The 26,689-nt window shown below is 39.0% G+C and overlaps 1 protein-coding gene across 1 annotated transcript; it reads left to right on the top strand.

Annotated features, from left to right (window-relative positions):
- The first annotated feature begins 18,164 nt into the window (after nucleotides 1–18,164).
- Nucleotides 18,165–25,847, top strand: LOC122644603 (syntaxin-22-like). The gene is made up of 7 exons (XM_043837982.1): nucleotides 18,165–18,433; nucleotides 20,086–20,179; nucleotides 21,952–22,091; nucleotides 22,312–22,386; nucleotides 24,879–25,036; nucleotides 25,127–25,227; nucleotides 25,550–25,847. The coding sequence occupies exons 1-7, from the start codon at nucleotides 18,246–18,248 to the stop codon at nucleotides 25,613–25,615; spliced, it is 822 nt and encodes a 273-aa protein (XP_043693917.1). The 5' UTR covers nucleotides 18,165–18,245; the 3' UTR covers nucleotides 25,616–25,847.
- Nucleotides 25,848–26,689: the final 842 nt, after the last annotated feature.

Raw genomic sequence — 26,689 nt, forward strand, 5'->3', positions numbered from 1 at the left:
GCGGTTGGAGGAGTCCTAATATGGTAAGAGTCCTTGTTTGGTAAGGCTCTTCCCCATGGAGTGGAGTGGAGAGTTTCTTTTGGGGTCGGACTCTTGTTAAGGTAAGAGTCCTAAAAGGAGTGTGATTTGGTATCTTGATGAGATCGTGACTCAATTCTTATCCCGTGATTCTCGGGTGGTGCTGACGTGGTGCCGTGATCTCTAGTGGGGCATTATGGTAGCCTTCGTGGAGAGCTCGGCCTTGGCCTATATGACCTGAGGATCATCATTAGTTGTGTGAGCTTGGCAGCACTATGGTGCTCCAATCGAGACCGACCTGCGTAGGCTCTGACCGTGGGGTCGGCGGGCGTGCTGCTCAGCCGCGATGGGGGATCTTTGGGTACGTACTGGCTTACCGTGTCGTGTGGCCAGAGATCAGCCGAAGAGCTCGGCCTACTAGGTCGACCTCGTCGGACCCGTACGAGTTCGGCTCAGCGTCCGATTGACTTGGATGTGTCTGACGAGCTCGGCCAAGCAGTAAGGTTTGTCGAAGATCGGGTCGGCCCGGTCTTCTGCTGAGTTCGGTTTGGTTCTTGGAATGACCTCGGCTCGGCCATGTGGCAGCTTCTGATTGGTGGGGTGTTTTATGCCTTATCACACCCAAAAATTTTGAGATATTATGCTCCTTTGCAAGACGTAGACCTTCGAAGAGTTGGCAAAAAATTATGCTACAAAATCAGAAATGACACCAATGTAGTATGGGAAACCAATTCTCATACCCCCATCATAACTTTTAAAAAAAAAGGAATCAAATCACGCGTAGTGAAAATCAGGTTCCACGCGTGTCATGATTTTGTGCTCTACTGTGTTTGGGTGCAGGATCCACGCGTCTAGGAAGTGTTCTTTTTCCCTAAAAAATAGGAGTCAAAATCAGCAGTCCTGCGTAGTGAAAAATCAATCAGAGATAACTATGTCTAATCATGGGAGGTTAGGGTCAAATCATGCAACAAAGCATTATTTCTTCTTTCCATTTTTTTTGCTAAAGATCAGCAATGTGTATTAATGATGAGAAATAAAATAAATTACAGATAGCAAGAGCAAATAGTTGTAATACAACCAGCCCTGTGATCCATATTTAGGACTCAACTGAACCTGTAGAGTGGTCTTCCCATAGCTTCCCAGTTTACCGCTCCTACTATTGTATTTGGAGTTGTGTTCCAAACGTGAGTAGTCTTTGATCTTGCAGCCAGATTTGCGAGAGAGTCTACAGGGACATTACCTTCCCTGTAGCAATGAGTGATACGCCATTGGATGGAGTTTAGGAATTTTTTTGCCATCCACCATTCCTGAATGAAACTCCATGGTAGCCTTGAAGAGAGAATAGATGAAACCACTAAAGCCGAGTCGCTCTCTACCCAGAGTTTACATGCATTAATAGCTTTAGCCTCCTTGATGCCTAAGAAGAAAGCCACCAATTCAGCATTGTGATTTGTTCTAACCCCTTGATAAGCCGCAAAGGCTCTTAGGACTATGCCTTGATGGTTACGAATGACACCCTCTGCCCCTGAGGAACCCGGGTTTCCTAGTGAAGAACCATTTCTTCTTTCCATTAAACCAGCATAAACTGTTGCATGCTTGGACTTGAGGGTACTGAAAGCATCCCCTTTCTCATGCTTATTTCTATTCTAGAAGACCCCAAAAAGCATAGACAAGAGTATGCATTGCCTACTGGTTGGTTGGATTTGGTTTAAATGGCATCCTTTGTATATTCCATTTTATGCCTTCCAATAGCATAAGAAAATAAAATTGGCCTGGCATTTGATTTCCAAGGGAGAAGATGATGAGTCACATTTATGCTATTTCATTTTAGGGCGTTGTTTTCTAGGTGGAACACAGGGGCCACGCCACACGCGCCAGCCAATGAGAACGCACACGGTGGCACAAAATTGAGGGGTCGAGTTTCCATCATATATGGGGGTATGGCGGTCATTCTGGCCCCTGTTGTGCATGGGTGTGGCCCCTACATCCCACGTAGAATACATTCTCCCTTAATTTTAATATTAATTGTTGTCATGATTCCACTAGACATACTGTTAGAACAAACACCAACCAAAACACGAAAAGAAACAAAAAACAGAGCAAAATGACACAAAGATTTAACGTGGTTCACACACCAGTATGGTGTGCTACATCCACGGGCGAAGGCGAAGCTGTTTCACTATGTAAATCAGAGAAAGTTACCATGGAAAACTCTCAAGAACACCCAAAACGGCACTCCTGCTCTCTACCTGAAACCCAAAAATGAAAACCCCCAAATCTTACTCTTTACAACAAAACGGGTAAAGAACATAAATACTCCTCCATCGGATCTGGGTCGATCCATCGGATCGGCCCAAGCCCTCCGCTACCATCATAGATCTCAGAAAAAGTTCCATTCAAGTCGCCACCAAAAAATGTCGGATTGGGTCATTCTTCGAAACGGGTCCAAGAATTCGAGACACACATAACACATACAATGCATCACAAGGGAGTGAGAAGAGCAAGAGGTAAAGGGATATGGTTAAATATATATTTGCTTTGATTTGTTTTAGGAAGAATAATATATACCTATTTTTAAGGATAAGATAGAAGAATCATGGAATTGCAGAAAATTCTGTCACTAATAAGAGAAAGCATATCTTATAAAGATGAAAAGTTGATTCCCTTGTGGAAAATCCCTAGCCTTTAGGATCCCCTCATGCTACAAGTTGAAGATGTGTTCATAAAGATCCTAGAAATGAGTCTTCTTGACATTTGTTTCAGAAGATTGTTGCATATACCTTCCCAAAATGGAAAAGAAATGAAGAATCAGAGGTGAAAGGCCATAAAGTACCAAGCATCAGTTTGATCAGCTTTAGACAATGTTCATACATATGTATCCAAACTCATTCTCAAGAATAGGTTCTTTGTGGTTGCAATTTTGGATTCTTGAGAATAAGAATAATGTAATCTGATCAGTTTGTAGCCCTCAAACTGAGAATTAATATATATATTCTTGAAACTGAGCTAGTCAAGTTGGATAGGATAAGGCCAACCCTAGGTAATAGAAGCCAAAGCCAAATGGGGCAAAATCTAGAATAAAACCCATACATAACCTTGTAGGGCTTAGCAATGCCCTTGGACTGCTCTCCACCCACATGCCCAACCTTGTAGGGCTTAGCAATGCCCTTGGACTGCTCTCCACCCACATGCCCAATTTATAATGACATTCGAGCTATATATGTGTAATCCTGCTTCCCCACAAGAAAAACTTGACACCCTTCCTCGAAATTAACCACTTTAAAGTTTGAACTTCCTTTTAAGGTACTTTCCCTACAAATTTTGAGTTATTAGTGGAATAGATGTGGGATGATAGTTGTTTTAAACGAACCAATCACATAGACCAACCCCCCTCCACCCTTACTAGCTACTAATGTAGTGTTGGCATCATTGAATTTTAAATTGTTGTAATAGATAGGGTAGATCCTATTAAAGCCCATGTTCACCATAGGTATTGTTAATTACCAATTAAAAAAAAATGTGTGATGATTAAGGGTAGTAATAGATAGGGTAGATTTTGGTAATGGCTTCACCCAAGGGTGTAAGTTTGGTTCGCCAAGCCCCAACCTTCCCGGAAAATAAGGATCTGGGCCAGGCTTTTCAGCCAACAGGCTAGGCTTGGGTTGAGATTTTTAGGCCCAAGGTCAGGCTGGGCCTAGTCTAAAGCATTGGTATGAGTCCGGTCTAACCTTACCACATGTAAGCATCTGATCCTGCGAACGGGAAGCTGTGGTCTCCTGAAGGAGGACCCTAGGGGGTTGAGGTGTTTCCACCTCAAGATGGTAACCACTCATGTTGAGAGACAGTAAATGGGTAAAAAGGTGTTGGGGGGGGGTTGGGGGGGGGAGATGTAATACCCCGTTCCAAGAAATGTATACAGATTCCTGTGTGAGTTAGCCCAATAGAGAGAGTTTTTGAAAGAAAAGGCAAATGTGATTAGTTTCGCTATTTACAAATATTTAATAAAGTTAGAAAGACCCTACAGTGAGTGTGGACCCTACGGGTGTCTATAACAAAGACCAAAGAATAGAAATTTTGAGGATCTTAGAATCAGAATTTGAGAAAGTCCAAAACATGAGAAACGTAAATAATTAAATTATATACTTTACCATTTACGATTTGTGTCAAACGAATGTCAAATGAGAAAGTTATGGCCAAAATACCAGCCAGAAAGGTGTAAAACCTGCGCAGAGCATTGTCAACAGGAGTTTACTGGTTCGAACCGGCAGAGTTGCAGGTCGACCGGATCATGCCGGGCGATCTGCATGTCAACCGGAGACGAAGCGGAAAATGCATAGAGAAGAGGTGGTGACCTACAAGTCGACCAGTAGATCGTGGAGGTCAGCCAGTAGGACTCAAACCAATGTTCAAAACAAGTTTTAGGGCTCATTTGAGCCATTCTAGATGTTTAGAAAATCCATAGACGAAAGAGGGAAAAGAGGGAAATCGAAAGGGAAGTTGATTTTGACAAGTTTTAGCTATTGAATCAAGTTGCTAGCGACGGGGAACCGCTGTAAAGATCATTAGAGTCAAATTTTGGAGATTTGGTTAGGATTTTGAGTTCAAAAAAGGTAAGCCCTGATCTCTTTTTTGATCTATTGGTAGTTTTTGGATGTTCTGATCAGTTAGAAAGTTGCATAGTATAGTTGTTATACTGTAGGAATGAATTTCATAAACAGTAGATGAATTTCCACAAAGTAATGTGGAAATATGTAGAGAGACCCTAGTTTTGGGTTTAAGAAATTACAGTTTTAGCCATTGGTTTGACTTTTTAGTTGTCCAGTGTTGTCCAGATGCCTAAATAAGGCTGTAGAGTTAAGTTTAGTAGAGATTGGCCAGTGGAAGATCATTTCCACCATCCCCATAGTATAAAAGTAAAGCCTAACACATGTAAAATGTTGTGTAGGGGTTCATTTGGATCCACAGAATGGCAGAGGACTGTTAGAAACATTGTTGAGAAGCAGAGAGAGAATTTACTGCCTAGTAATGGAGGTAGGTGAGGGGAATCATATCATATTTTGCATGTTTTCCCATTATAGTACATAGTATCATTGCCTCCATGATCTATATGTTTTTAAAAATAGAAAAGATATGATGTTTTATGATTGTTTATTAGTAATTGTGAGGCATGATAAGACAAAATGAAAGTCAAGAACTATTTCATACAATAAAGCAAAGCAAAGTTCAGTTAAGAATAGTATAGTACAGTAAAGAATAGTAAAAGACAAAATAGAGTTGAAACTGAAGGTTTAGTCAATGTCTAGTTCAACAATAGGATTGAGAAGGGTAGTGGGGTCCTCAATCTTTCTGGGGATTCCATCACTGTCCTACTCATCCTAGAGTTGAGGTAGATACTGAGGACTGGATGTGGAGATAAAGTAAAGGAGCCTTAAAGGCTCAACATAGAAAAGTGTAGTAAAGAACTTGTGATTGCCCCCCCTTTCACCAAAGGGTCTAGGTATAGGTAGAAATACACTGACATAGCCGAATCTTAAATGATTCACATAATCGAATCTTCATTGATTCTCATAGCAGACAATCGAATCTTCAGTGATTCCCATAGGTGTATGTCTTGATTCAATAGTGGTGTTGACTCATACATATACATAGAGTTTGGATCCTCTTTGATCTCCATAGTAGAGTTTTGTGTATCCTCTCCATACAAGCTAAGTGGCAGATCACCCAAAGCAAAGAGTAAACCACAGACAAACCAAAGTAAAGACAAAATAACAGACAAAGCAGAGTAAAGATAGAGAATAAGACATAGACAATATTTTCATTGTGCATAGTCATGCATCATATATAGTTATAATATGATCATAATAAGATTGTTTATAGTCATTGTCATGATATGAAATGTATTCTTTCTCATTGTTCTCGTGTAGCTCACCCCACAGATATCATTGTTTTTACAGCAGAGCACACACATGTCGAGTGCCTGCGCGCCGACTGTGTCAGGAGAGAAAAGGGAAAGGGTGTAGCCCCTTCCAAGTAGAGAGCCAGAACCAAAGACAGAGATGGACTTTTGATGTATATGATACACTTTTATCGTTTTGAGAAATATATTATGGGATGTAAATTTCAAGATGATCTTGGATGTATGGATACAGTAGATGTAGTATTTGTCATAGAGTTGATGATACAGTACAATTGTATACAGTAGAGATAGTAGTATGGTGATACTGAGTAGTTGTGATACATAGTAATTTGAATTTCCACTGCAGAGTTTTGATATCTCTAATACATGTGAATATTGATGAATGTTTATAGTTCCACACATGGTTGGTTATAGTATTTCACTGTTATTTAACGGTGGTCCCTGAAGGCCAGCACCATATCCTTGTCCCAGGGATTTGGGGTATTACATAGGACATAGAAAATGATGTGGAGGGACACAATGTTAAATCCAGTTGACGGCTGGTTTGCCTAGTTCACTAGGTAAGTGTCAGGTTATGTTTGGGGAAAGTGTTAGACACCCCCAGAATGCCGACCAGAATCGGTCTCCCTTTATTATAGTCTTGTTTATTGATGAGCACATTAATGTGTGAAATCTTAGGGTCATAATAAGCATGCATTGTACTCACATTTTACGGAGCTACTCGGGTATTTTTTGGTGTTTTTCAGGTTTTAGGTCTTTTTGGTCATTTTATGCTATTGGGAGCTAAATCTCCAAATTTACATGTAAAACTGCCTAGTGTTTTTGCATGGCTGTGTTCAAAGCTAAAATTTATGTTAGATGGACGTGACGGAATTTAAGTACGCATTCGTTTAGGCCATCATGCGAGCAATTATCGTTTTCGAGCCAGAAAAGAATAATGGGCCAGAAATGAGCTGAAATGCAAGCCCGGGCCAGTCTGAACTTTTGAATTGTTATATTTGGCATCAAGGAAGACAATTATGATCAAGGGTTGAGATTTCTCCATGCCATATCCAGCCCATTCCAGCCCAGTGTTTGACATGCTATGGACCTAGTGACGACATGTGATGCATGAATTTCACTCCTACACTTTCTCTCTCTTCTGGTTCAATTAATTAGTGCAATGGCTCAATTAATGGTTAAATTGTTGAATTGGTTCAATTTATTCAAGTGGGTTCAAGTGAACTAAACTAAGATTTGGTTCTCACAAGTGATTCAACTATCAAGGATGGAGTAGCCAAGTTGGGACTACGGACGACTCATCAAAATCGTGGATTCTTGTGGGGCCAAAAGAAAGAGAAAAAAAAAAAAGGAAGAGAGAAAACTCTCCTCTTCACCAAATCGTGGACAGCAGCCCCACCTCCTTGTGCGTGAATGGAAGAAGGAAAGAAATCACGGACTCTCTCTCTCACAATGCCACCTCTCCTCCTATTCACTCTCTCTTTCACACTCATCCACTCACGTTTCTCTCTCCTTCTTTCCTAACTTCTCTCACAATTCCATCTCTTTCCACTCACATTTCTCTCCTCCTCTCTTTCCTAAAATCTCTCCTCTCACACATGCTGCCCACATCCATCTCCCATCTCTCCACGGCTCTGACATCTCTCCGTAAAATCCCAATCCCCTAATTTATCTCCTCTCCCCAAAAGCCCTCCACGATTCAATCTCTTCCATCTCTCTTTCTCTCAATTCTCTACATCTCTCTCTCCTCCCCTTGATCTAATCCTAGCCCTCCATCTCACCTACTTTGTGTAAACCCTAAATCCTCTTGCACACATTTATATATCCTCTTGTGAAAACGTGGAGAGCATGCTTTGCTTTGAAATTTTAATTTTTTTTCAGCTCTGACATCTCTCCTTAAAATCCCAATCCCCTAATTTATCTCCTCTCCCCAAAAGCCCTCCACGATCCAATCTCTTCCATCTCTCTTTCTCGCAATTCTCTACATCTCTCTCTCCTCCCCTTGATCTAATCCTAGCCCTCCATCTCACCTACTTTGTGTAAACCCTAAATCCTCTTGCACACCTTTATATATCCTCTTGTGAAAACGTGGAGAGCATGCTTTACTTTGAAATTTTAATTTTTATTCTTCATTGTAATAGGTCCCAAGTTTAATGCAAGTTTGATTTATATGTTTTCTTTAAATTAGTTTTATTTTCAGTTTTGAATTGAATCTTTGTAATATTTTCTTTTTTTATGCAAATTTAATTTCAGCCTATACATGCTTTCTAGTTTAGATCTAGATCTAGATTCAGTTTCATTCCAGTTTCAAGCTTTCTACCTTTAGGGAGTCTAGTTCTAGTGACAAGGATTAGGGTTTGAAGAGAAGGAGAGTGTGTTCTTCATCAGCTTTTATTCAAGATTCAAGTGTGGATTCGTCATCATCATCAAGATCAAGTTTCAATTTCAGCAAAGGGAGTATTTGTTCCAATTTCTATTAGTGATTGTAGTCTGACTCAAATTCTTAATTTTCAAGACGTAATTAATGATTGTAGTCTGGCTGAGTTGCAATTTTCTGGCCCCTCCTTTTCTTGGTCTAACAAATGAACTGGTTCTAATATGATTCTATCAAGTATAAACAAGGTCCTTTGTAATGGGGAAACCCTTCGTGCTCTCAATTGTATTGATGTTCAACAACAAGCCATGGTAGGATCGGATCATACTCCTGTGGTGATCAACCTCTTGCCCATAAAGAAAAAAAGGTAAATATTTTTCTATGAGGCTAAATGGGAAGGTCATCCAGACCTTCCAAATGTGATTTCTAGTTCTTGGGCCTCCTATTTTCAAGGCTCCCCTTCTTCCCTCTTGTCTAAGAAACTCTTAGGGCGTGTTTGGTTGGAGGATTCTTCTGAGCCGGATTCAACGGAATCTAGATTCCCAAATTTTTGGAGTGTTTGGTTTCTCGGAACTCGGTTCCGTGATGGATTCTAAGAATCCATGAAAATCCATTTTTCAATGTAAATTTACAATCCACAAGAATTCACCCCAAGGGGCGAATTTCAAAACGAGTTCAGGATTCTGGGCCCTCATATAAATAGGATGGATTCCAATGGACTTCAAAAATGGGGATTGAAACTTCTGTTCGATTGCTAGGGTTTCTCTGGTCTTCAGCCTTCTTGTTTTCTTCTCCAAGGAACCGAAGACGAAGGAAGCGAAGGTTCTTCACGACTCTCTTTCTCTCTTTGGTCTTCAGCCATCTCGTTTTCTTCTCCAAGGAACCGAAGACAAAGAAAATCTCTGCAACTTCAAGGAAGCGAATGTTCTTCACAACTCTCTCTCTCTCTGGTCTTCAGCCATCTCGTTTTCTTCTCCAAGGTTCTTCACTACTCTCTTTCTCTCTCTCTCTCTTTGGTTCTCTGTCTCTTGCTCTCTCTCTCTCTCTCTCTATCGTTCTCGTTTTCTTTGTCTCTGTCTCTCTCTCTGTGTGTCTATGTATCTCTGTGTCTCTCCCTTTATCATTCTCGTTCGATTGTAGTTTGGGTTTTTTAAAAAAAATTGGAATTATTGATTGCAAACCAATTTTTGTCTCCATTTCAGGTTCTAGGAAGTTCAATAGGGTCGTTTTGAAAATCTCCAATGGAAGGAACATCTTGGATTAACGCAGGTATGGCATATTTCTTCTCTCTCTCCCTTATCTGAGATAGCTGCATTATAGTTAGGGTTTTTAAAAAAAATTTCATGGTTTGTACCAGCCGCATCTTTGACTAGGATTTAAATACACCTCTTAAGTCTACGCATAATACACCTCTATGCTTATTTAGTGATCATTTTCATTTTTATAAAGCACCTTGGATCAATGGGTCCTTCTGGAATATCTATTTCTTGAAATCTTTCAATGGGAATTCTTCCAAGTGGCTGCTCTCTCTTCATTTCTGGACTTACTGGACCAAATCAGTTTAAATCAGTTTTATGTTTCAGTTTTATATTGACTTGGTCACTGGTTTACTACTTTATAGCATACATAGTAACAAGTTGCAGTGTGATGGTGAAACTAAGAATTGCTTGTTTAATTTATATCAGTTTGCTCACTGATTTACTACTTTATAGTGTAATTTGTTTGGCACTTGTGTGGCTTCCTAGAATATGCTTAAAGCCCATGTTCCTTGTCTTTGTTTCGTTGTATGGGATTTTTTATGTTCAATTACCAACTTGAAGCCTTTTTTATCTCCCAATAAGGTTTAGTTTTTACTATTTTCAAGTCATTTTGTATGGAAATTTATTGAACTTATTTTAGGCTAGGCTTTAGTTTCTCTATTGTCTACTAAGGTGAAGATTTTGGTGGTATTCCATAGCAGGGTTGTTGCTACTCTATCTGCGGTTATTTCCCAAAAAAAAAAAAAAAAATTCTTTGGACTGATTTGCTACACAACCTCCATTAAGTTTGAAACTTGAAATATGACTAGGTGACTTGGGTAAACTTGCAGCAAAACCATCTTTCTTTAGCCCTATCTGCCCCTAAATTTTGGATTGATCTGCCACACAACAGGCATTAGGACCATCATTTCCTTTATTTACCCTACTAATTTAAGTAGGTGAAGTTCAATCCCTGTAACTTCTCCCATCATTTCCTTTATTTACCCTACTAATTTTAATTTTAACCCCACTTAACTTGTGTTTAATCTCATATATCTCAATCATATGTATATTATGTAAGAAGAGGAGGATATATAATAGTTCTCCTTTCCTGTAATGGCCAAATATTTGTCAATTAGGACCCAAATTTTGTGAATAGATAGAACCCAATATTTCTATTCACATGTTAAACTTCAGTTCATGGATAGTTTGAGATGAGATGGGGTGGGGTGGTTATCCGTAGGGGAAAGGAACCCAACTCTCCTGGAAGATGAAAAACTGAAAAAGGGAATTTCTGTGTTTGTTTTTTCGCTTAGGGTGGAAGGTATGATGATGGACACCAAGTGGGGGAAGAGGTCGAAAATTATATTATGGTCTGAACCAGAAGCAGGGGTTCCCTTTGCTATTATTGCTACTGCTGCTATCTTCGTTTGGCTGTGGCTGTCGCTGCATTTGTTGTTGTGGGTGTTGTTGAGGTTCCATTGCAGATTGAGAAAAAACAATAGGAAGAAAACAAAAGAGAGAGAGAGGAGAAGAGAGAAGAGGTAGTGAAGTAGGTGTGCATGAAATGGAGAATAGAAGAGGGGTTATAACTTATAGGAGGAAGTGAGTGGTGCATAAGGAGAGAGGTAAATTAAAGAGAGGAGATCAAAGAGATATCTGAGAGAGAAGGACAGAAGTTGACAGAGAGGGGCTTATAAAAAGAAGGGGACAAAAGAGGGATTAGAAAGTTAGAGCTTCAGGGGAATTGCTCGGGTGAAAAACAACAAAAAAGAAATAATTTCATCTTAATAAATGAATGAATGCACAGCAAAAAAAAAAAGGTGGCTGTTAAGTTTATAAGGTTCTGTTCTCACTTCTCATGGAGGGGATTGTTTAACTCCAAAACAATAGTACAGCAGAACAGTGAATACAGTTCCAGAAATAGGTGTTGAATGGCTTCAAAAAAGAATTTTAAATTTTAATAAATTAGTTTTTGTGATTGTACAGAAGCGTTTGAAGCTTATAAATAAAGAAGATTAGGCCTGAAACAGTCGAGTCAAGTTTAAGAAAGGAAAAAAAAAAGAAGAGAAATCAAGCAATTCCCAAAGTAGTTTGGATTTGCAAGATTTTAGTATGATCGGAAAGGTTACTTAATCAGGCTTCAGATTGCATCAAAATCAAGCAAAAGAACAGGTTTGACTGTCTTAAAATAGTTGCAAAAATAGGTGACAAAGATGGAGTAAAGTATTGTATGAGCCTGAAGGTGCTCTTGTAATTGCTTGCGCTATTGTTAGAAACATCCCTTGAACGATAAAATCAGCAACTTTAGCCTGCTTCCAATCTACTGACTTATGATTCAATACAAGATATGGCCCTAGATAAAGACGAATTATAGAACAGAATATTTGTTGCCAATCCACCACAAACATTTACATAGTTGCAGGGGAGATTTATGGTAGTAACAGCATTGCTGCATTACGTGCTGAGTACCCGAATGTCTTCTCCCACTCCACTCTAGCAACAGAAGAAGAGTTGGAGCCTTTTAAGCAATATCAGAATCGCCTTGCTGCCTTGGACTATATTGTGGCACTCCAGAGTGATGTCTTTGTTTACACCTATGATGGGAATAGGTAAAGGCTGGCTATATATTGTAGAGTTTCAACAAGATGAGTTCTGATAGAATTGTTCACTTTTTACTATGATTCCTACATGCAGGCATTTATTTCTTATTAGTAAGATAAAGACAAGTAGATAATTACTTGTTTTAAGTTAAGTCAATTTCTGTTTTAAGTGTTTTAAGTTAAGTTCCGGTTCAACAGGTGATTCAATAGTCCAGTTTAAGTATATATTTTGTTTTTTTACCTTTTATTGTTTATGTTTGGGTCCACATCCTTTTTTTTGTCTATTTAGACTTTAAGAAGGAATAGCCAGTTGTAAGGGAGTTGGTTGGGAGGGGGAGTTGTTTCCTATCTTGATTGGAACTCTATTTGTGGCTTGTTATAAATAAATGAGCAAGGGCTTTATAGGCCATGATTTTACTATTTTGAAAAACTGTTGTTGCTGACTTGCTGCCTATCGTGGTGTGCTCTTCCTTGTGGTGATTCAAGGTGTGATTGGTGGTTAATCCGATCAATACCTTGCCGTGGAAAGTCCAAATACTACTGTTTTAGTTGTGGAAGTAACTTTTACTCTTTAATCTCACATTTGATCTAGACCCATGTTCCATCCTATGTATTTCTGTGTGCAGCTTCTTTAATTGCAAAATATTGTGCCTTTGTAGGGAGGTCCTCATAACCACACAATTGGGTGTTTGATTGTGTGTTTGAAGCATGCTCAATCCCTAGAGTTCAAAGCTTATCAGGCTCAGGTACATCACTTTTCTTTCAATGTTCAAAAGAAATAAAGAATGATCCATTTTCCTTCCCTCTTTATCCAACTCAATCTATCTGCTTCTTCTTATTCCAGGTGATAGCTAACTGTAAAGCAAACTGGTTTCGAGTGGGAGTGATAACCATCTTGTTCTAGTTGATTTGAGGCCAATGGTAGAATGCTGATTTTACTCTCTATGTTTACATTTCCTTTTCAATACTCAAATAGTCCATGATTTATTCTAGGTACCTAATAATAGCAGTTTTCCCCCTTTTCTTTTTTCTTTTTTAATGTAATTCTGAAGGGGCGATATTCTTTTTAGTGTGTAATATGACATTTCACTGATAGCTATGAACATTTAATCTTATTCACCTAGTGGCTGCTTAACTAAGAACCCAAAAAGTGCAATGCAAGTGGCTACTCTCTTCATTTCTGGACTTATTGGACCAATGGTTCTTGTGATCTGTGGGCTTCAATTCAGAATTGGAGAATTAACTTGGAAAGGCTTTGAATGAGTATGGTGGTAGCATTGGATTTGTTTTCTGTTAGTCTTTTCTTTTCTTTTAGTTATTTGTAAATTCCAAGCTCCACTTGATGGGTCTTTAGCTCAAATTGGTAGAGCACTTGGAACATGAGCATGTTTCAGCGATGGTGGTTCGAATCCACCAAGGCCCTTTTTATTCAACTGTTCATAGCATAGTCAGTTATGACACTAATCCACACAAGAACCCAAATTTAATGGTCTTTTTGAAATTTGACAAAAATTTTATATGTATGTACTTAAATTAAATGGATACGGATTTTTTACCATATGTAGAGATCTCTATTGTTTGAAAATGCCCGTGCTATGAGTTTTACTTTGTTGAAGTAATATAACACCAATTAGTGCTAATTTTGTAATTTTTATGGACACATGAAAAATTGGGAAAGATTTTCTTTTGAGAATTTTAATCTAATTTTTTGATTATCTTATTTTTTATAACGTCATATTAAATGTATACATATGTTGTATAACAAAACAAGGTTAAAATATTTTTCCAGGCAAAATTCAAGTAGAATCCAACTGACAGACTCAGGGTAATCAAACAGTCTTACATATGGATTCAGAAGGATTCCACCTGACAGACCCAGGGCAACCAAACAGTTTTTCAGCTGGATTCCACCTGACAGACCCAGGGTAACCAAACAGGTTTTTTATCCGAATCCAAATCCACATGAACCAGATTCTTAAGAAGCTGATCCAATTTAAGAATCCGACTCGTTTGACACCTTCAACCAAACACGCCCTTAGAGTTTCAATTTAGGCTCTGGCAATGGAGTAAGATTCAGTTTTCAAAACAGTTTGGTTGAAATTAGTAAAATAAGTTCTGAACTTTTAAAGATTCAAAACTCTGTTTCTCTTTCCAACTTACTAGCTGAAGAGCAACAATGTTGCAATCGATTAGAAGAGCTCTTAGTTCAAGAAGAGAAATACTGGGCTCAACGTTCTAGAATTAAATGGCTTCAGGCTAGAATAAGGAATACCTCCTTTTTCCACACGACCACTGCTTTTAGAAGGCAATATAATTATATTTTTAGGCTTCATGATTCTATTGGAGCTTGGATATGTGATGATATTCAGCTTTCCAAGCATATTTTGGATTACTTCTCCGATTCCTACTCAACATCCACCTCAGTTGGTATTGATGGATTTCTAGACTATGTTCCTCCGCGAGTCTCTAGCACTCAAAACTTGGCTCTCTATCACCCTTTTTCTGTAGAAGAAATTAAACAGGCAATTTTTCAGATAGGTGCTTTCAAAACCCTATAGGTGCTTTCAAAGCCCCTGGCCTTGATGACTTACCTGCCAAATTTTATCAGGCCCATTGGCATATTGTTGGTGGTGATGTTGTTGCGGCTGTACAATGGTTTTTTGAAACTGGACACATGCTGAAACACTTTAATCGTACGACAATTGTCTTGATTCCAAAGCAGAAACCCCCTGAGAATATTACCCACTTTAGACCGATTAGCCTTTGTTTCGTCTTTTCCAAAATCATTACAAAGTGTCTTGTCAATTGGCTTAAACTAATTCTTAATTTAGCCCATATCAAAGCACTTTCATCCCTTCAAGAGCAATATCTGATAATGTGTATGTTGCTCATGAGATATTGCATCAGATGCGCTCTTCCAAGACTAAATTTGGGTTTATGGCTGTTAAACTTGACCTTTGTAAAGCTTATGACAAAGTTACGTGGACTTTCTTAGAACTCTTACTAGGTAAAATTGGTTTTGAGGGTAAGTTGATTAACTGGATAATGCAGTGCATTTCAACTGTTTCTTATAATGTTAAAGTAAATAGATCTGTCATAGGAAAGGTTGTTCCCCATCGTGGGCTCCGTCAAGGATGTCCACTTAGCCCATACCTTTTTATCTTGTGTTAGGAGGCCTTCTCTTCTTACCTGTTAAAGGCTGAGTTTCATAATCACATTCAAGGTATAAAAACAAGTAGAGCTAGTCCCCGTGTTAGCCACCTTCTCTTTGCAGATGATTACATATTATTTTCAAAAGCTAGCCTGGATGAGAGTAAGACTCTCTTATCTTTACTTACCAATTATTGCTTAGTTTCAGGTCAAATTGTTAATGTTCGTAAATCTAGCATCCTTTTTAGTCCCGGTGTCCCTTCTTAGGTCAAAGAAGCTATATCTCAAGCTTCTGGTTTTCTTATTGTTCATAATCATGGGAAATATTTAGGACTTCCAATTGATTTTGGGTGCTCCAAGAGATTGCTTTTCTCAAGCATTACGGATAGAATACAACCTAAGCTATCGGGTTGGAAGGAATCCCTTTTATCCTTGGCTGGCAAAGAAATTCTCATCAAGTCTGTTGCCACTAGCATCCCAACATATGCTATGTCCATGTTTTTTCTCTCTAGCTCTAATATTGATAACATTACTAGCCTTATTCGATGCTTTTGGTGGAAGGATAGGAATGGCAAAGGGGTCTTTTGGAAACAATGGGATGTCCTTTGTTCCCATAAATCTTTGGGTGATTTGGGTTTTAGAGATTTGGGGTTTTTTAATCTAGCTATGTTAGCTCGTCAAGGGTAGCGTATTCTGCATCATAGTGAGGCGCTTTGGGTCTATGTTCTTAAAGGGAAGTATTTTCCATCTTCTTCTTTTCTTGAAGCTAAGGACCGTCAAAATTGCTCTTGGGGTTGGCGTAGCATTCTTAAAGGTAGGGAGTCTTTACTTCTTGGTTTAAGGAGACGTATTGGTAATGGACGAACGACTAAAATTTTTGAGGACTCGTGGATCCCTTCTCTTCCTGGAAGACGTATTTCTAGTTGTCTCCCTAATCTCAGATATAATTTGGTCTCCAGCCTTATTTATCAGCCGCTTATGGAATGGGATTCCCCTACCCTTTCAAATCTCTTTTCAACAGCTGAAGGAAGGGCTATTAAGCATCTTCTTTTGCCTATTTCGGATATAGAGGATAGTTGGTTTTGGACCTACTCTAAGAGTGGTCTCTTTTCGGTCAAATCAGCTTTTCATACTATATTTCGAAACCATGTTAGCATCCCTTCCCTATCCTCTGATTCCTTTTGGAATTGGTTATGGCGCCTGAAACTCTTACCCAAGATAAAACTATTTCTTTGGCGTGCATGCTCTAATGCTTTAGCTGTTAATGATCTCCTCTTTAGAAGATCTTTGGTACAAACCCCTTATTGCCTCTTTTGTAATAATCTTGGGGAGTCCATAGTCCATGCTTTAGTGCATTGCCCTTTTGCTTCTACTTGCTGACGGCTCTCTCCCCTTCGGAATGATACCCAACTGTTTAATGGATCAACTTTTAGAGACTGGATCTCATTTTTAAACCCGTTTGGCCAGCATTATCCAAATCCAGATGATTTTGCATTACATTGGACATCATTTTGTTGGGAAATCTGGAAAAGTAGGAATAGATTTGTTTTTTCTTTTATTCAGCCAAATCCTCACACTCTAATGTTTTCTTTTTATTTGTTTTTTTGGAGGAGAGCATTATCGGGCTCCGGACTTCTTCTTCACTATCGGACACACATTTGGCTGATCTTTACCCTCCCTTGAGTGTGCCATCGCACTATGCCTATGCTATTACTGATGGTGCATGGTCTGCCAGTTCCTCCAAAGGCGGGCACGGGGTTATTCTGTTTGATTGTTCAGGGGCTGTTATGATAGTTCGCTGCAAGTCATCTTTTGGGTGTTCTGCTTCTATGTTAGAGGCCTTAGCCATTCGTGATGCAGTTACTCTTGCCAACAGTCTTCAGCTCCCTCAGTTGCGGATTTGCTCAGATTGCCTCCCTGTTGTCCTTGCGCTTCAGGGGTTGTCATCTACCTTGGATTGGGCATCGCAGTTTGTAGTTGATGATATCTTAGCTCTTTGTAATAATTTCTCTTTTGTATCTTTTCTACATGTTTCCCGAGACTGTGTTAAAGGGGTTTATTTCCTTGCTATGGGGGCTTATTGATTTGATTTGTCTCGTTTTTGGTGGTCTAACCCACCTCTTATCCTTGTAAATCTTCCAACTGGTTATAGTTTCTCTATTGTCAATTTCTTTTAAGGGGAAAGGTTTCATACATGGTCGTGTAAACCGTGTATGCGAGAGGGTGGGAGTTTCAAGGCGGATGAGTATTTATGACTTTCCAACTTTTTGTGAGAGACCCTCTCATGTACACGATTTATACGACCGAGGCGTGTATGAAACCTTTCCCCTTCTTTCCCCTTCTTTTAATAAAACTCTGATTTTAACAAAAATAAAATAAAATAAACACTGAGTGATGTCTTTCTTTTTAGATGGGCCATCCATGTTGTAGGAAAGGAAAATAAACTTTATTGATTTGGTATGATGGCATCCACGCTTCCACCATGCCAATTGCCACGCGACTAAAAAGATATCAAAATCAGTTTCTTTAACAGCCACGTGTCACTTCACATGACGGCGGGATGGCGGGGAATTGCCGAATTGCTAGAAATGCTTCTATTCTATATATTTCTTTTTTTGGTAAAATCTATTCTATATATTTCAATTCTTATTTACGTCTCCGCATTATATACTTGAAAATCAAATAAAATGTTTTCACCAAAAAAAATAAATAACACACAAAAACTCTTCCCCCCCTCTCGCTCTATCTCCCTCTGCTATTTCTTAATCACACTCTGAGGAAGAAGATTGTTAAAAAAAAAAAACCCTAATTTTCGGCGTCCTTTTCGCTATTCTGCCTAAATTCCATCAACCAACTTGGGTTTCGGTGAATTGCGGCTTCTAGGATTTCCTGAAAGATCAATCCTTTTGACTTTTGTTTTGGTGGGAATTCTAGGGTGGAGAGTTATGAGCTTTGAAGATCTCGAAACTGGTAGGCCTTTGGCTTCAAGGCGAGAGCACATCAATCCAAAGCAAGACCCCACGCAAGCTGTTGCTTCCGGTGTGTTTCAGATCAACACCGCTGTCTCCACGTTTCAACGCCTCGTTGATACCCTTGGAACGCCCAAAGACACGCCCGAGCTCCGGAAGAAGTTGTAAGTGTCTTTGCCTCGTCCCCATTCTTTGTTTTGATTTAATTGGTGGTCAATTTGTTTGTCTTGCAGAAAGCTTGGTTTAGTTCTTACCTTTTCTTGGTTCATTCAGAGACTTTGAATTGCTCAAATTTTCTGGCTTGGGTTGGTTTGAAAGTTGATTTTTCATGTTGTTGTATAGATTAGTAAGCGGAGAGACTGAGAACGTATTTTGGAGCTGAGTAAGGTTTTGGGTTCGTTTATTATGTTACATTATTGAATTCAATCTGAATGCGTGATTTATAAAGCTATAATATTGTAATTAATGGATAGAGGATCTTAATTAGCATTTTGGCTGCACTTATTTGTGTATTAGAAGAGTTCTCTGCCTAATTGGAGCTTTTTCTTAGTTTCACATCGTTCAAGTAACTGTAGTACAAGCCGTATGTATTTGCTCTTAATTTATGAAGCCTTGCTAGTTACGGCCTTGGTCCAGCTCTCACTAGCCTAATACGCATCCACCTCTCACTGCATCTCACAGCATTCATGGCTAATAAAGCCAACCTTTCATTCATCAACAAAGTTGTGGGTATAGGCTTGAAGTCTTCACAAGTAAACAGAGTGCTGTAGCACTTCAAACAGAAATTGGAAAGTACTAAAAAGGAGTCTCACGCATGGTATGAACCATATATAATAAGCTACTTAATTAGAAGGAAAGAATTAGCTTAAATCTAAGTAATATCCTCAAAATTGAAACTACATATAATCCCCCACAATTCTGGTTACCATATATAATAAGCTACTTAATTAGAAGGAAAGAATTAGCTTAAATCTAAGTAATATTCTCAAAATTGAAACTACATATAATCCCCCACAATTCTGGTGTTGAGTGAACCAGCTAACACACACCATGGTCTTAGTCTGGCCTAGCCCAAAAGACCAGTTGAAGAACCATGGGCGTGGTTCCTCTTGGGCTTGCAATTGTACTGTTTTCTGTAGTACTAGTCTACACCACAAAATCCTCCTGGTTGTGCCTTCTTTCTGAAGAAGAGACTGAACCTTATGGAAAGAGTTACTATTTATTTGAGGTTTAAGCCCATATGCGGCAGCTATCAGTGGTTTTGAGAAACTGTATTTATGACCCATCCTTTTTATCTATATAAATGTGCTTATGATCCATTAGTGGTACCTCATTATTTATCTTTTCTAGGTTAGTCTGCCCTTGTGTCTTGCCCAAATGAACTGTGAGACTTGTGGCCATATGCTTTTTCTGGTTGATTCTGTGTATTTCTGTTTTCTAATCCAACTGTACAACAGACCAATGTTAAAGGCAAGGATGTTGACTTTAAGGTTATCAGTCTATTTGTTGCTAATGCTTGCATTTTCAAGTGAAGTTTTAAATTCCTTGGGAATTTGCATTATACTTGTAATTTTATTTGCTCTCTAGCTGATTGTTTTCCTCTTCTCTAAATACCAAGTGTTGAATGATTATATATGATAGGCCTTTGTTATAATTATTCCATTTGATTTGCATGTTAGGGACTTGGGTCTCATTCTCAAAAGCTAGCCGTTAAGGAGAGGGTGCCCAAGTACCTATTAACCCACCCATATCCCCATTCATAACCGATGTGGAATTATTCTTTTTTGCCTTATGCGTGGATATCCCAACATTGCAGGCACAAGACAAGGGTATATATTGGGCAGTTGGTGAAGGATACTTCTGCTAAACTTAAACAAGCTAGTGAAATAGATCAGCATAGTGAAGTTAGTGTAAGTTAAGAGGCAGCTTTGTGATTTGCCATGTGATATGATCTCAAAGAGCATTATTTTTTTCTGGTTGTTGTTCCCTTTCTCCCTTTACCTTTTATCTCCTTTTCAGTTAGGGAGGCAAATCAATATTTGTTCCCCAGCATTAATTGGTTGAAGACTAGAGGTCTTTGGTGTCAAAACTCTTATTTTAACATTAAGAAATTTCAGTACTACTTGTTTGTTAAATGTTCTGGAAGACAGTCACATGGTTCAGACTTCAGACCATGACTTTCTTCGTTGATCATATCTGAGTATTGATAAACATAGATCTGAGACTCTGAACAGTTTTCATTAACTTACTGACCTGTAATTTTACTTGCTTTAATAAAATTACTGATGCAACCTAGGGTTCAATAACCCTGATTATAGGTCGCTGTGGGCCCACCAGAGAGATAAATAACTTAAAGTGAATGAATAGTGGCAATTCTGTAAATTTCTGGAACAATTTAAGACCGTTTGGGAGAGGAAACAAAAAATAAGGGATGTAAAGGTAATTACTTTTAAGAGGAAGGACAAACTTGGAATTTCAATATGACTTAACAGAAATACTTTCAAAGATTGAGGATTTTTCAGGGTTTTTTAAAAAATCAGAATACAGACAAGGTAGAATGTGACTTAGGAATCAAGGGGCTTTGTGTAGTTTTGACACAAACTGTCCTCATCCATAATTAAGAAGAAGTTTCTCTTGTTCTTCTTCCTCACGATAGAAGAACCAGGCGTAGAAACAGATTATATTCAGAACGTTGTGAATTTTCAGATTCATGATGCTAAAGCCCCTGACCTCTAAAGATCCAATTGACAAACACTTGATTCAGCAAGCTAAAAATTATGAAACCAGAGATGGTGGTAATGTAACAACCAGATTTGATTTCAAGTGGAAGTCTCACAACTGAACTGAGAGACTTGGAGGGACAAGAACTCTAGGCGTAGGTCGCTTATGGAAGAGCTCCCTTCACCCAAAACCTCAGGTTAAACCGATTGCTCACTAAATAGATTGGTTGACTTATGACTGTTGGGTTGTCCAGAAACAGGGAACGACAAGTAAAGGCAGGAATAAATCATACGATAACAGGAAGACATTTAAGAGGGAGAAGAATAATGAAGGAATAAAAGAAAACAGAGAGAAAAACAAACTTGGATTGAACAGAGAAAAAACGGAACAGCCACGCAGCTCCATAGTCATGAAAGGTAATCTCAAACTCAAAATTTCTTTCAATATTAAAAAAAAAATATGTCGTTGGACTACATCCAATATAAATAATGGGTAAAATATATGTACCCCCTAAAATGCACTCAATATTCCTCATGCCCCCCTAAGGTTCTGACAAGTCCACACGCACCCACTCAAAATTCCACGTACCACCCCTATTTTACCCCCTAAAGCCATTTAAGTCCACACCGTTAATTTTAGGCGTTAAATGCTAAAAACTTTTTTTATTGACCAAAACTATCCCTGTAATTTGAAATGACCCTTTTGCCCAACCCTCATCTTCCCTAAACCTGCAAATCCACTTCTTTTTCCGAGGATGACCCGCAGAGCTGTCCCTCGTTGCTCGGTGATCTAGATCACTGCCGGGGTTCACCAGATGCCGTACACCTCTGAACCTTTTCCGTTGAGTGCAGCAAAATGCTTTCTTGATCTTGTTAACTGTGATGGTTTTGGGCTTGAGTCCTCTTCTTCCTCGAATAGTGGAGATTTTGTCCCTTGACCTTCAAATTTTTTCGAACTGCAGGCCAAAAAGAAGGTAGCTGATGCTAAGCTTGCAAAAGATTTCCAGGCAGTTCTAAACGAATTTCAGAAGGCACAAAGGCTAGCAGCTGAGAGGGAAACAGCGTATGTCCCTTTTGTTCCTCAAGCAGTTCTTCCATCCAGGTAACTAACTATTGTCAGATACCTTTTTCTTGAATGTTGGTTACTTTAAGTACTTCAACATCTTTAATTTGCAGAGATTTGTATTACGTTGGTCTTTGTAGTCTGTACAAAAGATAATGGTTTTGATTTATTTTCTGTTTCATGGATGTGTAAATGTGTGATGCTTTTACAATTTCAGCATATGCATCTTCTCATCCTATTTTTATGATCCTTGATACAGCTATACTGAAAGTGAGATAGATGTAGGTTCAGATAAGAGTCCAGAACAGCGTGCTCTTCTTGTGGAAACTAGAAGGTGAGATTTTCTTCTATGATTTGTACTCTAACATGAAATAGTGATATCTATTGTAGCTTTTAAAGAGTTATTAGATTTTTTTTTTTTTGTCAAACCACTAACAATCATAGTAATTGAACAGTTTGGGAAATTCAGAATTATGGTTAAAAGTTTTTGTGAATAAGAAGGTTATTTACCATATTTAGTTGATGTTAGGAACCAAACCATTATTTGATGTGGCAGTTGTCATTGCGTCCAAATTTTTTTAATGGTAGAATTGTGTGCATATAAAAAGTGTGATATTATTGGTTGTGCTAGGGGTGGCAATGGGTCGGTTCGGTCCAGTTTCGGTGTGACTTTTATAGAAACCGAAACCAATCCAATAAGAAATGTTCGGTTTTGGCTTTCGGTTTCGGTGCGGTTTGGTTTCGTGTCGGTTTCGGTTTATGATAACGGGTTGATATCGGTTTGGATTCGGTTCTGTACCGGTTTTATATAACTAGTAAGGTTCGGTTAGTGCTTATTATTTGTAGTTTAGCTCTCAATGTAGTTCACTTATGCAGGCACAGATCATACCAACACCTAAGGCTGTCTTATTATATATCTGGTCCCACCCCTCCCCTGAAGTTTAAATTATTTGTATTTTATCTACGACCTAGGAATAGCACAGTTAATATATGAGTGCAAGCAAGCACAAACCCAAGTCCATAATTTTTTTTAGCCTCACACCTCAAAGAGTCTATCCCTGTATTAATTACAGTGCAAACTGAATATCATCAAAGTTCTTCCTCTAATTGATTTAACTATTCAATTGATTGACAAACAATTGGTACCGATAAATTCATTACTCCTCAAGATAATGGATATCCAACCTCAACAAGAGGTAAACCATATTAGACACGGTGCAGCTACTTTATGCAAAATGGGTGGGGTTACTTTATTGTTCAAATGGTCTCTTAATGATTTGTGACTCCCCCGACAACTCAAACCCCTTTTTTCCACCTTCATGGTGGAACCAGATACAAAGCTGACCAAATAGATCACTGGGTGGTCTGATTAGCTACAAGAAGCCTAAACCTAAACCTAATCCCCTCCATAGAGCGAAGTTGAGATGGAGTAGCATCAATACAAAGTTAATCAGAAACCAAAGGAAAAACCGAAAACCTAAAAGAACTCAATGGGAACAACTGAACAAGTTTAAGAGGATGACATGAGTGTGCCTGTGCCGTGATTGTCGAGACTCGAGAGCTTGTGCCGCCGTTGCCGGTGCCGCTGAGAGTTGAGGATGAGGTCCTGCGTCTCTGCCGCTAAGGCACTGAGAGAGAAAGGGAAAGAGTCGAAAGAGATGAGGTCGTCTGGTCTTGAAGCTTGAGTACCGGCGGCATTGAGACTATGAGAGTGAAAGGGAAAGAGTGAGAAACGAAAAAGATTGAAAGTCAAATACTCGAATAGCGTCTTAGGGCATTAAGGCATTTAGATTTTAGATTTTTAGGGTATTTAGGTTTTTAGTACCGGGTCGGTTCGGGTTCAATTGATCGGGTTCATTGGTGCACCGTCGGGCTAGCCCAAACCGAACCAAAATCGAATGCTCCCTAAGTCCACAAACCGAACCCGATCCAATAAGAGATCGGTCCGGTGTGGTCCGGGCTCGTTTGGGCCGGTTTTATTGGTTCGGGTTGGGTAGTGCCATGGACTTTTGGCCACATTTCTACACATTAAAATGTCTTTTTCTCAGTCCACATAGGAAGGCCCTCCTATATGTCGCTCTTACTTTTTGCCATAAGGCTCCGTTTGTTTAGAGGGGATTCAGATGGGGTGGGAAAATGCTGATGTGGCACTTCAAAATCCCACCCCTTTGCTATCCAAAGTCCCACCAAATTGGTGGGACTTTGGTGGGAAAAGTTACTTTACCTCAACATTTCCACCCCAACAAAACCCCACCACCATGTGGGTCCCATCTTCCCAACAATCTCACCCCACCCTCCCCTCTAAACAAACGGGGCCTAAGGGATGTTGTAGCAATTTTTACTGTTGGATAGATAAGGCATGTATTAGCCACGTGTCAGATTTCAGAGCCTAATTCAATCATATGCATGTATTACTATGCACCCGTTGAGTGGTCCATTCACCCTCTTGATAGCCCCAAAGACCATTTGGCTAATTCTTTTTGTGCTGAAAATTTGACATGTGAGCAGGGGACCTCAGGTCTACCTACCTACCCATGAAATTTGGGCCCCATCTGACCTGTTCCATGGCAGATATCTATATTCTATACTGTACAGGAAGGCCTTCCTCAGTGGCTCATATAGGAACAGCGCTGTGTGTTTTGCAGATCCACCAGTTCCATCAGGGAAAGGGTGAGGCAGAGCCCTACTGTCATTGGATGTATGGAAATTATCATAGTCCTTCTTGTTGTAATAATCATATTACTAATGTTGTTGTCGTGGAACAATTTTGAATTGCACTTTTGCATTGCTGATACCTCGAGTTATCTGCTTGATTTTGCAATGCAGACAGGAGGTGTTGCTACTGGACAATGAGATTGTCTTCAATGAAGCCATCATTGAGGAAAGAGAACAAGGGATCAAAGAAATACAACAGCAAATTGGTGAAGTGAACGAGATTTTCAAAGACCTAGCTGTGCTGGTTCATGATCAAGGAGTTATGATTGGTAAGTCAGTAAACCTTGTAATCCTTCATTTGTTCTCTGATTCTTTGTGTAGTGTGTATGCTCTACTGACTGCCAAATGTCTTTATACAGAGGAAATAGATAGTAACATTGAGGGCTCCCATGCTGCTACTGCACAGGCAAAATCCGAACTTGCAGAAGCATCCAAGACCCAAAAAGCAAATTCATCTCTGGTAAAGTTTGGTCGGTTCTTTATTTTCTTTTTCTTCTTTTGATGGAATTTATCATCGTTCCTGGACTGCTAGTCTCAATAGTATAATAATCAATTTTTTTATGAATCAGTCAAAAGAATTTGATAACATAAGGGGTGGATGTCTCGTACCTATGGTTGAGCCATCTCATTTATTTTTCACTTTTTCCGCTCCCTCTCACCTTCGTACTTGTGCTGAATCCATCATATATTTCTACTATTTCCTCCATCAGTTTCTTTCGATATATGGTTTGGATATTTGATAAGCCTTGGTCTAACTTTAAAGTTTAATTCTCTCTGGCCAGGCCTGCTTGCTCTTGGTGATATTTGGGATCGTTCTGCTCATTGTAATCATAGTCCTTGCAGCTTAAATGGCGAATTTGTTCTCCAGCTAAGCATATCGTCTTGGCTACAAGGTTCGATCTCTTTGCTAATACCAAAGAATATAATGTTGTTTATTTGGAGAATGTGGCTGACTAGATTTACATAGTATTTAAACTTGGTCTTTGGGTGTTTATAACCTTCAGTTGCTTGTTTTTTGGGGTTTTGGGTTTTCCTTGCTCTTTTTCCCTTTTGGTAAGTTGGTGACCTTGTGTTATGAGTTTTTTGAGGGATATGATGAAGTTTTGTTGTCTTGACTTCTGATGATGGACTGCTGTGTGGATCCTTTGGGGACCGCGGTAAATTTCAGTAAATTTCCTGTATGGGGTTTTCGCTTTAAATCTGTAGTGAGATTTTTTTCTGTAAATTGATAAAAATATGAGAGAGGTATGAGGAACAAACGACTATAACCCTATTCTCCATTGATAGTGAAACAGATCTAATCTCACCGTGGACATAGGCAACCTTGCCGAACCACTTAAATCCTTGTGCGCATTGTGTGATTGTGTTTGCGATTTTCATTCTTCTCTGCATCGTGTTAGGTTTTACAGAATATTACCCACAGTTTTTTGTGTAATGATCCTTCTATTATTAAATAAATTCAAAATTCTTTTTCTCCTTGCCATTTTTTTTTAATTCACACAACTGAATTACACTTTGTACTCTTTATATCTATAAAGATACTCCTGCATCTCCCTCTGGAATAAAAAAAACACACTTCTTATTGAGCTCTGCCATTGCAGCTGATATATTGATCGAACACCTGACTATCAGCTTTAGCCTTTGAGAAGTATCATTTGGTCTGCGGTAATCTTTACCCTCTTCTGTTTATATGCATTCTTTACATCTTGCTGCTCCTACCTAAATACACTTGATTTTCTCATTCTCTTATTGATTGGTATACAAAAAACAAGAAATTCAATGTTCTAAAAATGCATTGGAGGGCCAAAATCTTCAGATATTATGGTGTCCCTGGATCAACAATGAAGGTTCTATGAAGCCTTGCATGTCATTGCCATAGATATAAAGATGATCAGATATTCTGTGTTGGGTACATGGCCGAT

Source organism: Telopea speciosissima, chromosome 11 (assembly GCF_018873765.1).
Source record: "Telopea speciosissima isolate NSW1024214 ecotype Mountain lineage chromosome 11, Tspe_v1, whole genome shotgun sequence".
NCBI classification, from domain to species: Eukaryota; Viridiplantae; Streptophyta; class Magnoliopsida; order Proteales; family Proteaceae; genus Telopea; species Telopea speciosissima.